This window comes from Strix uralensis, chromosome 1, assembly GCF_047716275.1.
Source record: "Strix uralensis isolate ZFMK-TIS-50842 chromosome 1, bStrUra1, whole genome shotgun sequence".
NCBI classification, from domain to species: Eukaryota; Metazoa; Chordata; class Aves; order Strigiformes; family Strigidae; genus Strix; species Strix uralensis.
In genome coordinates, this window is record NC_133972.1 from 174,745,572 (window position 1) to 174,758,842 (window position 13,271).

The following is a 13,271-nucleotide window of genomic DNA, read 5'->3' on the forward strand; positions in this document are numbered from 1 at the left end:
CGTAACCCCCTAAAATGGGAGTTGTGACTTGGGGAGCACTCACGTAACCCCCTAAAATGTGAGTTGAGATGGGGGAGTACACACGTAACCCCCTAAAATGTGAGTTGGGACTCCGCCGTTGCACGAGGAGAGCGTTGGTGCCCGGAGAAAGCCCGTTCTTCCCCCAGGCCCATCTCCCGGCCTGGCACAGCGACCGCAAACCCCCAGCCCTGGGGGGCGCTGCAGCTCCCCTTGCCAGCAGCGGCTTTTCGGGGGGGGCCCTGGCAATCCCCGACAGTGGCAGCTGCAGCCCAGCCTGCACGCAGCCAGGCAAGAGCCCCCGTCTCCGCCAGTGCAGCCACGTCACGGCCTGCGAGCGCTTTTGCTTTGTGTGGTGTGTTGATAAGCAGTGTCCTAACTCGGCCACCACGGGGAATCACTGTTTGCCGTCAAGTTTCCCCCTCGGCTTCGGCGGGGTGCGCTGCGTCCCCCCGCCCCGGGGCGCGCTCCCCGGCAGGAGCGTTGTCACTCCGAGCCGGTGTTTTGCACCTTCAGCGGGCGCTACCGCCGTTCATCAGCAGCTTCTGAAATCAAACCACTGTCATCTCGTTCCGCGGCGCTGGGCGCTCCCCGTGTGTGCTTTGGAAACCCAGGCTCCTGTAGGCATCTGCTTTCGTTTAGCTCCGCTTAATGATCTTGCTTTTCTCTAGCACCTTCTATCCAAGCGCAATCCCCGGGCGCTTTCCCGGCGCTGTCCTTCCTGGTGACAGGCACCTCCGGGCTCCTCCGGCTCCGGCCCGGTCCCCTGTGCCGGCGACGCTCAGCCCTGGGTCAGGCCAGAGCACTAGACCTGGCTCTGCCTCCGAAAGCCCCGGCCTTAACTTAAGCAGAGACACGGAGATGGCAGCGTCCCGACGCCTGGCTCCGGGGCTCTCCTGGCTTCCCAGAGAGCGTCCGTGATGTCCCGCTTTGGGCACCGTTTTCCCAGCGCTGGCAGGTCGGAGCCCAGGGTAGGCGCCTTCTCCCAGGGAGGCCGCAGAGTCTGAAATTCCCCGCTGCGATCCATCCCCTGCCACGACTTTATTACCTGGAAGCTTGGCCCGGCTGCCTGCGATGACGCCACGGCTCCGCTGCCTGCAGCGCCTGCCTGCAGTGCCTGCCTGCCCCTGCTCCCTGGACCGAGGCGCTGGGCTTCCGGGGGCTCTTTCCAATCTGCCTCTCCCCGTTTTGGGGACCTGCCCTCCCCAGCCGACAGCCCTGTGGGGTGTTGGGGTGACCCTGGGCTCTGCGGAGCTTCCCTGCTCACCGAGGGTGCTCGCACCGGGCCCCCTCGAGGACCCCGTGGTGCTGGGGGTGCTGAGCCCCCTCTCCAGTGCTGCTGGGGTCTGGACTGTGGTCACCTCGGGGGAGGGCACATAAGATGTTGTCCTGCAGCGCTCCTGGGATCCCCAGCACCCCCCCAGCACCTCCCCCAGCACCGGGACACGCCGCCACAGTTTCCTTGCTGGAGGGGTGGGAGGGCTGAGCTTGCCCCATCCCCTTTCTCCTCCACGTGGACCGGATATTTTCAAGAGAAGAATCTTTCCTACGAGGCTCTGGGGCTGCCAGGAATGTGCGTCTAGGAATGCCCAGGGCCCATCCAAGAACAACTTCCAGACGTGAGGCTGAGTGACGGCAGTCCCCGCGCCGGGGCTCCAGCCTCCCCCCGCGCTCGCTCGGAGGCCGCGGCTGGCCGGAGGCGACGTGTTAACGGCACGGGAGGCAGCGGGTGGTGGGTGGTGGGTGGTGGGTGGGAGGCGAGCGGAGGGGAGGGACCCGCCGTGGCTACTGGGCTGCTTTGACACCGTGAAGAAATTCCATCTGGGAGGAATTTGCTCCTTCCTTTGCACTGGGGGGCTGGGGCGGGGGGGAACGTGGATCCCACAGCTGGGGGCGGGATGTGGATCCCGCGGTGGGGGATCAGGCTGGGGGTTGGATGTGGATCCCACAGCTGGGGATGGGGCTGGGGGGGATGTGGATCCCACAGCTGGGGGGGGACATGTGGATCCCACAGCTTGGGATGGGGCTGAGGGGGATGTGGAACCTTCAACTGGGGGGGGACATGGATCCCACAGCTGGGGATTGGACCTGGGGGGGTGAACCTGGGTTTTGTTGGTCCTGATCTCCCCAACGGCACCATTGGTGCTTTGGAGTTCTCCCGCTCCCAACAACCAGAGCTGGGGAACCCCAGTCAGGGCCCTCCCGGTGGTCACTGGGGTGTCCCCAGGGATGGGGCGACTGCCTGGGGCGTCCTGCCAGCCGCTTCGGGGGGGGTGGGCTGGGGCCGGGGGGGGCTGCAGCTGGGGGGTGCTCCCACGTGGCAGCACGGGACCCCAGGGCTCACGTTTGGAGGAAAAAAACCTTCTGGGGCTGCCGGGCTCCTGGCAAGGGCTTCGCCCTGGGATTCCTGCATCAGGGCCGCATCTCCTGGCGCAACTGAGCCGCCCTTTGGGAAGAGACACCCAGTCTGGGCTTCCAGGCTCCAGGCGAGGCAGCTCGCCCTGTGCAGCAGCCCCGGGGCCTTCAAAATAAAATATTTGCTTGTCTCTACACCCGCCGTGTCTCTGTGAGGGCCGCAGCCAGCCCTGCTCCGCTGCGCCACAGCCGGAGAGCCGGCCCCGCTCGAGTCTTTCCCTGCGCGAGCGCGTTGGTCGGGGCGAGGAGCCTGCGCCGGGCTCCCCTTTCCTGCTGCCGGCAGTGGGATGAGGCTTCCCAGCGTCTGTCCGTCCGGCTGTCCGTTGGCATGAGGCTTGGCTGGGCATCCGCAGAGAGCAGCGACCCAGGGTTCTCTGCTGGCTCAGTCCCGAGTGGTTCAGGTAGCCCGCGGGGGCTCAGCCGTGCCCCAGCAGCGGCAGCAGCATCCCAGGACCCCGGTCCGGCTCTCGTTGATGCCGAGGGGGAAATTCCTGCCCGGTTTTCCCGGCGGGGGCTGTGCTGACGTCTGCTCGGGGAGTGATGGATGGGCCCGGCGCTGCCTTCCCGGGGCTCCAGGCGTCTTTCCGCGGTGTCGTTGGCAAGTGTTTATGGGGACCAGATGGTGCCGCGGGGCCAGGGTGACCCCTGACCGCGGGGTGTACGGGGCACAGGTCGCCTTCACACCTTCATCCCTCCGTGGCAGTAATTGGGGACGGGGTCTCTGCTTTCTGCAACGCGAGGGAGAGGCTGGAGGGCCCTCGCTCCACGGTCCAGCCCCGAGGAGCAGGATGCGGCCAGGGCGGGCGAGGAGCAGGGGCTGGCGCTGGGGCCCAGGCAGGGCCCCCAGCCCGGTGTTTGCCACCATCAGGCCGCATCCTGCCCTTGCAGAGCTGCGGGGGCTCTGTCCCTGAGGCTCGCCGGGGGTTTGCTGCCGGTGGCCACGGCTCCAGAGCTCTGTGTTGCCCATGGAAGTGCCCACGGGACCGTCTGGGTGTTTTGGAGACTCGCCACGGCCGCCGGCGCTGCCACCGGGCTGCGGGTTGAGCGAGAGCAATTGTGCTACTGGGTTTGAATTGCCCTTTGCCAAACTCCTGCCTGGGGAGGGGGTGCAGAGCGAAACGTCCCGGTCCGTGCCCGCAGGCCGTCAGGCCCAACAGGCACCAGCCCCACTGCTGGATGAGCTTTTCGGGGGCTCTTTCTCTTTGGTGCACCTCTGCGCTGGGGCAAAGGGTCCTGCCAGGGAGCCGGAGCCCCCCCAGGGGCTGGTTTCTGCCCCCGACCCCCTCGGGAAGAGAAGCGGAGCAGCTCCGGCGTCGCCTCCGTGGCTCCACGCAGCGTCAGAGCTCCTCTCCGCAGCCGTCCCCCACGCTGCCACCGGTGTCGGGGACAGGAGGTGCCCAGCAGCGTTTCTGAAATGTGTCCGTGATGCCGAGGGCTGCCGCGGAGCCACGGACTCATGGCCACACACCAAGCCCGGTCGCCGTGAAGCTCTTGGAGCGCTGCGGGCAGCTGCCTGCTGCCGGCACAGGCAGCGTGTGCGTGCGTGTGCAGGGGGGAGCGGGCCTGGCGGCTGGCGATCGGAAAATGTGAGGCCGGTGGTGTCTGCGGGACGGAGGCAGGAACGCACTGGGCCGCGGCGCTGCCAGAGCCCACAGCCCCCCGCGCTCCCGCGTTCCCCTTCGTCAAGCCAATTAAAAGGATTTTCAATGCTTCCTGCTGCGGTAAATGAGCCCGTGCTGCTTCCCTCTGCCCCGAGCGCGGACAAAGGGGCTGCAGGTCCCTTGATGAAGCGCCTGTGGCCGTGCGGGGGGTTGGGGGTCAGCACGGCCTCCCCCCAGCCCGCTGCAGTTTTGGGGTTCAGTTATTGCCCTCCCAGCCTCCCCCGTTCCGCTGCACCCCACTGCAGCCCCGGGTGCCGGGGTTCACCCTGTAGCTGAGCAGGGGGGGGATGTCCCACGGCTTTCCTGCGCTCCTCCCCCTGGCGTCCAGGGGTGCCTCTGCGTGAAGCGGGGTCCCGTGCCCTCCCCTCACCCCACGTCCCTCCGTTCCCCTCCAGGACATTCGCAACACGGTGGGCAACATCCCCATGGAGTGGTACCAGGACTTCCCGCACATCGGCTACAACCTGGACGGCAAGAAGATCTACAAGCCCATCCGGAGCAAGGACGAGCTGGACATGTTCCTGGAGAAGATGGAGAACCCCGACTACTGGTGAGCACGTCGGGGGTGGCCACATTGGGTCCGCACGCAGGGGCTTGAAACACCCCAGAACACGGGGCTGGGGACCCCGAGGTGTTGTGATGTGACTCGGGAGCCTTTGGGAGGCCACAGGCCACAGGAGGGTACAGAGAGGGGGGATGAGTCTCTTGAGCCAAGGAACCAGCAGCAGGCCAAGAGGGAATGGCCTCAAGCTGCGCCAGGGCAGGGTCAGACTGGCTCTTAGGAAGGATTTCTTTGCAGAAGGGGTTGTTGGGCGTTGGAATGGGCTGCCCAGGGCAGGGGGGGAGTCCCCATCCCTGGAGGGGTTGAAGAGTCGGGTTGAGCCAGTGCTGAGGGATCTGGTGGAGTTGGGAATGGTCAGTGTGAGGTTCATGGTTGGACTGGAGGAGCTTCAAGGGCTTTTCCAACCCAGATGATTCTGGGATTCTGGGATGCTGGGATTCTGTACCCCTGTGGGCTGCAGCTCAGCCCTAACCCTGCCCCGCTCGGTTCCCCGCAGGCGGACGGTCCAGGACAAGATGACAGGGGCAGACATCAAGCTGACGGACGAGCAGGTGGAGCTGGTGCATCGGCTCCAGAAAGGGCAATTTGGGGACATTCACTTCAATCCCTACGAGGTACGGTCATGGCTCACCCTCTGCGTTCGCTCCGAGCACCTCCTTGCCCCGGGACGGGCAGGGGCAGCGTGACACTGCCACCGCCACGTGGGTCTGTGTCCCCACAGCCGGCCGTTGACTTCTTCACCCACGAGGTCATGATCCACCCGGTGACGAATCGCCCAGCGGATAAGCGGAGCTTCATCCCCTCCCTCATCGAGAAGGAGAAGGTGAGAGGGCTGGCGGTGCCTCAGCTCCTGCCACATGTAAACCCGTGCCAAGTCCTCCAGTCTTGTGCAGCCCCCTGGGCTCCATGCTCAGTGGCTTTCATTTCCCTCACATCCCACACCTCCTCCTCCCCAAGCATGGGGACTCCCGGCATTGATCTCCTGCTGTCCCACAGGTCTCGAAGCTGGTCCATGCCATCAAGATGGGCTGGATCAAGCCGCGGAAGCCCAAGGACGACACACCGACGTACTACGACCTCTGGGCCCACGAGGATCCCAACTCCATCCTGGGCCGCCACAAGATGCACGTCCCAGCCCCCAAGATGAAGCTGCCTGGGCACGAGGAGTCCTACAACCCCCCCCCCGAGTACCTGCTCAGCGAGGAGGAGGTGAGGAGGGGGCCGTGAGTGGCCTCGAGCCACAGGGAGAAAGCTCTGGGCGCACGGGGAGGGGCTGTGCTGAGCTGGGGGGGCAGCGGGGGAAATGCTGCGCCTCAGAGCAGCACCTGGAGACCGTGTCGTGTCAAGAGGAGTCAGGATGTCGGAAGGGAAAGGAAAGCAAAAGTTCCTCGGCCCCTGGAAGAAAAAAGAGAAGTGGGGGCAGCTCACAGGGAGGGGGGTGCCCCTGTGACAGGGGGGTACGGCCTCCAGGCTGAGCTGCAGCGGGGTGTCCTGCTGCGGGGTTCCTCCGGGCACGCTGCGTCCAGAGACGGGGGGGGCTGGGGGGGCAAAAACGGGCAGCAGAATCCTGGCAGGGTGAGGGCAGCAGAACCCTGGCAGGGTGAGGGCAGCAGAATCCTGACGGGGTTGGGAGGCCTCAGCTGGAGGCAGGTGGGGGGGGACTCACAGAGGTGGCCAGTGAGGAACCAGCTCGAGGTTGGTTCTTGCTGAGCTCAGGGGGGCTTTGCCAGCAGTGGGGGGGGCCCAGCAGCCCCCCCTCCCCGTCCAGGGCTGCTGCCAGCCCCGCTGAGCCGCCTCCCCCCATTCTGTCCCACAGCAACTGGCCTGGGAGCAGCAGGAAGCGGCCGAGCGAAAGCTGAACTTCGTGCCCCAGCAGTACCGGTGCCTGCGGGCAGTGCCTGCCTACACCCGCTTCATCCACGAGCGTTTCGAGCGCTGCCTCGACCTCTACCTCTGCCCGCGCCAGCGCAAAATGCGGGTCAGGCCTTCTCCTACCCCCTCTCCCCGTTTCAGCATGGCCTCTGCTTGCCCCGATGCCACCCAGCTAGCCAGGGGCACACCCTCCTGCTCCTAAAGGCTTGGAGCCCCTCACTGACCCTCCTGAGCTGGGACAGGGCCATGTCCCCATCCGGCTCGTAGCCCCCAAGCATGCGCTGGGGCTGGGGGGGCGCTGTGCAGCCCCACGGTGGGGGGGGGGCTGAAGTGCAGCCTGGTTGTGCCTCTCGCAGGTCAACGTGGACCCCGAGGATCTGATCCCCAAATTGCCGAAGCCGCGGGACCTGCAGCCCTTCCCCACCAGCCAGGCCCTGGTAAGTGGCTGCATGGAGCCACGTGTGCCCGCACAAGTGGCTCCAGCACCACTGCGGGTGGGCAGGATGGGGATCCAGCACCATTGTGGGTGGGCAGGATGGGGATGGACACTGTTGCAGGTGGGCAGGATGGGGATGGGACTGTTGCAGGTGGGCAGAGCAGGGGACCCAGGAAAAGAGGAGAAGCCCCAGGTCTGGTCATGCCGGGGCGGGTCGGCGACACACAGATCTCTGCTTTCCTCCAGCCAGAAATGGCCCCAGGGCCCCTCGCCCTCCTTGCTGGACACGGAGCAGTGCCGGGGCTGGGGTGGGGGGTCCCCAGAGAGCTGCGCGGGGCCCTCACCCACCTCCCGTCTCCCTCCCCAGGTCTACCGTGGGCACACCAGCCTGGTGCGTTGCCTCAGCATCTCTCCCAGCGGGCAGTGGCTGGTGTCAGGTAAGGATTCGCCCCCCCGCACAACGTGACCCCACACGTGTGAAACCCGGGGCTGCGCCGGGGAACCCGCCAGCCCCCTCCACCGCTGCGCGGCCACGGCTCGGGGCGGGGTGGGGGAAGCCTGGGAACATCCCTGGGAGTCCTGTGGCTGCCTGAGCCGGCAGCGCGTGTCCCCGGGGCTGCGGGAAGGCGTGTTGCCTCCAGAAGGCTCCGTGGGTTTTTCCAGCCGCTCTCGGGACCCCACCCAGGAGCCTTCATCCCTCCCCGCTCGGCAGTGGAGAAAGTGAGGCTGGAGGAGTGAGCGGCGTGGCTGCCCGGGGGCTGGAGATTGAGAGCAGATGGCAGTTTAACAGCCCACAAAGGCACATGTGCTTTTTATAGCGCTGGAGTTTCCAGGCTGCCAGCTCCCGGTGGCCGCCGTGCCGGTCGGTTGCACAACGTGGAATTCCTGGCCCCGGGCTGGGAAAGTGGCTGAGATCAGGCGTTAAAAATAAACCCGACCTGCGGGGCCGCGCCGCGCATGCCGGCGGCTACCTGCTCCCGCCGAAAAGCCTGCCCGGGGAGCTGCCCGCCTGCGCCTCGCCGCCGGGCCGTGCCACGCCGAGCCAAGGCAGGCATGCTGCCAGCACGGCAGCTGCGCCGGGAGCCGCGCGCGTCGGAGGGGGGGACCGCGGGCAGAGACACGGGGTGGGGGCCTGTTCTCTCGGCAGCAGCCCCCGGTCACGTCTCGCCTTCGTGGTGCTTGGAGGAGCTGCCAGGGAAGTGCCGGTGCTGGGGGCTGCTGGGGTTCTCTCGCTGCTCCCTGCGGCTGCGGGACAAGTCCCGCATTGCTGAGCTGAGTCGTGGCAGCCCCCGGCACAGACGACACCCAGCTGGGTGGGAGTGTTGGTCTGCTCGAGGGTAGGGGGGCTCTGCAGAGAGATCTGGGCAGGCTGGAGCGATGGGCTGAGGCCAACTGGGGGAGTTTCACTAAGGCCAAATGCCGGGTGCTGCCCTTGGGCCACAACAACCCCCAGCAGCGCTACAGGCTTGGGGAGGAGTGGCTGGAGAGCTGCCAGTCAGAGAGGGACCTGGGGGGGATTGGTAATGAGCCAGCAGTGTGCCCAGGTGGCCAAGAAGGCCAATGGCATCCTGGCTGGTATCAGCACTAGCGTGGCCAGCAGGGACAGGGAAGGGATCTGACCCCTGTGCTGGGCACTGGTGAGGCCGCCCCTCGATGAGTGGGTTCAGTTTTGGGCCCCTCACTCCAAAAAGGCCCTTGAATGACTCGAGCGTGTCCAGAGAAGGGCAACGGAGCTGGTGCAGGGTCTGGAGCACAGGTGTGATGGGGAGCGGCTGAGGGAACTGGGGGGGTTTAGTGTGGAGAAGAGGAGGCTGAGGGGAGACCTCCTGGCCCTCTGCAACTGCCTGAAAGGAGGGTGCAGAGAGGGGGGCTGAGTCTCTTGAGCCAAGGAACAAGCGCCAGGCCAAGAGGGAATGGCCTCAAGCTGTGCCAGGGCAGGGTCAGACTGGCTCTTAGGAAGGATTTCTTTGCAGAAGGGGTTGTTGGGCGTTGGAATGGGCTGCCCAGGGCAGGGGGGGAGTCCCCATCCCTGGAGGGGTTGAAGAGTCAGGTTGAGCCAGCGCTGAGGGATCTGGTGGAGTTGGGAACGGTCAGGGTGAGGTTCATGGTTGGACTGGAGGAGCTTCAAGGGCTTTTCCAGCCTCCATGATTCTGGGATTCTGTCCCAGGGGCAGGGGGGCACACGACCGTGCCTGGCCCTGGCCCACCCTGTGCTGTCCCGCAGGCTCTGACGACGGCACGGTGCGGTTCTGGGAGGTGTGCACGGCTCGCTGCATGAAGACCCTGCCTGTGGGCGGCGTGGTGAAAAGCGTCGCCTGGAACCCCAACCCCACCATCTGCCTGGTGGCCGTCTGCGTGTGAGTGTCCCTACGTGGCCTTTGCCCTCCTCCAGTCGGCAGCTGCCTCAGCTGCAGCAGTTTTTCCCCCTCCCGAAGCCCATCCGGCCTTCCAAGGGGCGCCAGGAAACACGTGGCACCCCCAGCAGCAAGGGCAACCAAGCTGCAGTCTGCAAAGCCGCCTCTGCTCACCGTCACCCTGCCTCCCACTTTGTGTGGTGGCCCTCACTCTTCTCGTGGTGGCCCTCACTCTTCTCATGGCAGCTCTCATTCTTCTCGTGGTGGCCCTCGCTTTTCTTGTCGTGGCCCTCACTCTTCTCATGGTGGCCCTCATCGTCATGGTGGCTTTCACTCTTCTTATGGTGGTCCTCACTCTTCTTGTGGTGGCCCTCATTATTCTCATGGTGGCCCTCATTCTTCTCATGGTGGCCCTCATTCTCATGGTGGCCCTCATTCTTCTTGTGGTGACCCTCACTATTCTCATGGTGGCCCTCATTCTTCTCATGGTGGCCCTCATTCTCATGGTGGCCCTCACTCTTCTCATGGTAGCCCTCACTCTTCTCATAGTGGCCTTTACTCTTCTTGTGGTGGCCCTCATTCTTCTCATGGCAGCTCTCAATCTTCTTGTAATGGCTCTCACTATTCTTGTGGTGGCCCTCACTCTTCTCATGGTGGCCCTCATTCTTCTCATGGTGACCCTCATTCTCATGGTGGCCCTCGTTCTTCTTGTGGTGACCCTCATTCTCATGGTGGCCCTCATTCTTCTCATGGTGGCCCTCATTCTCATGGTGGCCCTCGCTCTTCTCATGGTAGCCCTCACTCTTCTCGTGGTGGCCTTTACTCTTCTTGTGGTGGCCCTCATTCTTCTCATGGCAGCTCTCAATCTTCTTGTAATGGCTCTCACTATTCTTGTGGTGGCCCTCACTCTTCTCATGGTGGCCCTCCTCCGTCATTCCTCCATCTGTGGAGGACCCAGTCCGTCCCCACCATCCTCCCTGGGCCGCTTGGGCCCTGCCAACGCTCCCCCATGCCCTCTCACCTCTTCGCTGGCCCCCAGAAGGCCCCAACACCTCCCTCCCCCTGTGCTGGGACCATCCCGGGGTGGCCCGGGGCTCGCAGCGGGGGGTGGTTTCCCCTCCTCGGCGACACCCTGAGCCCCGCTCTCGCCCCCCGCCGCAGGGAGCAGTCAGTGCTGCTGATCAACCCCTGCCTCGGGGACAAGCTGCTCTACGGGGCCACCGACCAGCTGCTGGAGTCCTACGTGGCGCCGGAGGAGGAGCGGGTGCAGCCGGTGCACTGGGTGCCGGCCAGCGCCGAGGAGCACGCCAGAGGCGTCCGGCTGCTCGTCCAGCACAGCAAGGTGACGGGGACACGCCGGGGGGGGCTTTTAGGGGGTTTTTTTGTGACTTTTTGCGGGCTCTGACCCGTGGCCACCGCGCTGCCCCGCAGGCCGTGAAGCAGGTGACGTGGCATGGCAAAGGCGACTACTTCGCCAGCGTGGTGGCCGACAGCGGCAACAGGCAGGTGCTGATTCACCAGAGCAGCAAACGCTGGAGCCAGAGCCCCTTCCGCAAGAGCCGGGGGCTGGTGCAGCGCGTCCTCTTCCACCCCCTGCGCCCCTACTTCTTCGTGGCCACCCAGCGCTACGTCCGCGTCTACAACCTCCTCAAGCAGGAGCTCACCAAGAAGCTGATGACCAACTGCAAGTGGGTGTCCAGCATGGCCGTGCACCCCGCAGGTACGTGGGGCCCCTGCGCTCCCCGGGGGGGCTGCGGGTGGGGCTGGGGGTGCTGCCGGGACACCCTGGGGATCGCTGCGGTCCCCAGTAATGCACTGGGGTCCCCAGTAACACCCCAGTGTCCCTGGTAATGCCCTGGTGTCCCTGGTGATCCCAGTAAAGCCCTGGTGTCCCCAGTAACACCCTGGTGTCCCCAATAACACCCCAGTGTCCCCAGTAACACCCTGTTCCCTCTCCCAGGCGACAACATCATCTGCGGCAGCTATGACAGCAAACTGGCCTGGTTCGACCTGGATCTCTCCACCAGACCCTACCAGCTGCTGCGGTGAGCCACGGGGCTCTGCCCGCTCCCCGCTACCCCCCCGCACCCCCAAACCCCGCGGGGGCCATTTCCTCTTCTGGGACCCCACAGCGGGATGGGGCCGTGCCAGGAGCTGCCGTCCCTGCCCAGCACCTGGGCAGCCCCCGTGCGCCAGGGGGTGGGGGACAGTGGCTACAGGGGGGGCGCGGGGCGGGGGCAGAGCCTGTATAGGGGTGCTGGGCTGCTTCGAGCTGCTCGCAGTGGGGCCCCAGTTTGTCCCAGTTGCCCTGGCCCTGACACGGCGGCCACCATCTGTGCAGGCACCACAAGAAAGCGCTGCGGAGTGTGGCCTTCCACAGGCACTACCCGCTCTTCGCCTCTGCCTCAGACGACGGGACGGTCATCGTTTGCCATGGGATGGTCTACAAGTACGTGGGGGGGGGGGGGGTGTCGGGGGGGGGAGTGTTGGTCTGCTCGAGGGTGGGGAGGCTCCACAGAGAGACCTGGCCAGGCTGGAGCCATGGGCTGAGGCCAACGGGGGGAGTTTCACTAAGGCCAAATGCCGGGTGCTGCCCTTGGGCCACAACCACCCCCAGCAGCGCTACAGGCTTGGGGAGGAGTGGCTGGAGAGCTGCCAGTCAGAGAGGGACCTGGGGGGGATTGATAATGAGCCAGCAGTGTGCCCAGGTGGCCAAGAAGGCCAGTGGCATCCTGGCTGGTATCAGCACCTGGCTTGTATCAGCGTGGCCAGCAGGGACAGGGAAGGGATCTGACCCCTGTGCTGGGCACTGGTGAGGCCGCCCCTCGATGAGTGGGTTCAGTTTTGGGCCCCTCACTCCAAAAAGGCCCTTGAATGACTCGAGCGTGTCCAGAGAAGGGCAACGGAGCTGGTGCAGGGTCTGGAGCACAGGTGTGATGGGGAGCGGCTGAGGGAACTGGGGGGGTTTAGTGTGGAGAAGAGGAGGCTGAGGGGAGACCTCCTGGCCCTCTGCAACTGCCTGAAAGGAGGGTGCAGAGAGGGGGGATGAGTCTCTTGAGCCAAGGAACCAGCGGCAGGCCAAGAGGGAATGGCCTCAAGCTGCGCCAGGGCAGGGTCAGACTGGCTCTTAGGAAGGATTTCTTTGCAGAAGGGGTTGTTGGGCGTTGGAATGGGCTGCCCAGGGCAGGGGGGGAGTCCCCATCCCTGGAGGGGTTGAAGAGTCGGGCTGACCCAGCGCTGAGGGATCTGGTGGAGTTGGGAATGGTCAGGGTGAGGTTCATGGTTGGACTGGAGGAGCTTCAAGGGCTTTTCCAACCCAGATGATTCTGGGATTCTGTCCCCTCTCTTCTGGCGAGCCCTTGGGGGGGAGGCAGCACTTGGCGGGGTGACTGGGGGTACCCCAACCCTGTGCTGACCCATTTTTTTCCCCCCGCAGCGACCTGCTGCAGAACCCGCTGCTGGTGCCCGTGAAGGTGCTGAAGGGCCACGCGGTGACATTGGACCTGGGCGTCCTCGACGTGCTCTTCCACCCCACCCAACCCTGGGTCTTCTCCTCCGGCGCCGACGGCACCATCCGGCTCTACACGTAGCTGCCGCTCACCCCGGCACCCCCCAAACCCACCCCAGCACCCCGCAGGCGAGGGGCAGCACCGGGACCACCGGCTCATCGCTCCTGCTCCAACTTTTCTCATTAAACTCTTTTTGGGTACAACCCTGCGTCGCTTTGTCCTGCATTGAGCAGGCAGGACCTGTCAGGTTCTGGCTCCCCAGGGAACCCCCCCGCCACCACCCCCCCTTCCCAGCACAGTGGCTGCTGTTACCATCCGCCCTTCCCCAGAGTCCCCCAGGGTGGGGGGAAGGATGGGGGGGCTGGAAGGGCAGAAGAGGGGCTGAACTTGACCTCAGGCCCCCTCCCCAGGGTCTCCACTTGCCCCCCCCACGTAGCAGCTCCA

The 13,271-nt window shown here is 65.3% G+C and overlaps 2 protein-coding genes across 2 annotated transcripts in view; one reads left to right on the forward strand and one right to left on the reverse strand.

The window, feature by feature from the left end:
- Positions 1-13,030, forward strand: part of BOP1 (BOP1 ribosomal biogenesis factor) — a 65,501-nt gene extending 52,471 nt beyond the window's left edge. The window contains exons 4-16 of the mRNA XM_074889549.1: positions 4,490-4,644; positions 5,153-5,270; positions 5,378-5,479; positions 5,653-5,865; positions 6,473-6,634; positions 6,885-6,965; positions 7,332-7,401; positions 9,189-9,321; positions 10,480-10,660; positions 10,750-11,038; positions 11,279-11,363; positions 11,660-11,767; positions 12,755-13,030. Coding sequence (XP_074745650.1) covers positions 4,490-4,644; positions 5,153-5,270; positions 5,378-5,479; positions 5,653-5,865; positions 6,473-6,634; positions 6,885-6,965; positions 7,332-7,401; positions 9,189-9,321; positions 10,480-10,660; positions 10,750-11,038; positions 11,279-11,363; positions 11,660-11,767; positions 12,755-12,908 — 1,851 coding nt within the window. The 3' untranslated portion in view covers positions 12,909-13,030. The remainder of the gene's footprint in view (positions 1-4,489; positions 4,645-5,152; positions 5,271-5,377; positions 5,480-5,652; positions 5,866-6,472; positions 6,635-6,884; positions 6,966-7,331; positions 7,402-9,188; positions 9,322-10,479; positions 10,661-10,749; positions 11,039-11,278; positions 11,364-11,659; positions 11,768-12,754) is intronic.
- On the reverse strand, positions 9,344-10,253 carry LOC141952838 (uncharacterized). Its single transcript, XM_074890762.1, has one exon. The coding sequence runs from the start codon at positions 10,251-10,253 to the stop codon at positions 9,495-9,497; it is 759 nt and encodes a 252-aa protein (XP_074746863.1). The 3' UTR covers positions 9,344-9,494.
- Positions 13,031-13,271: the final 241 nt, after the last annotated feature.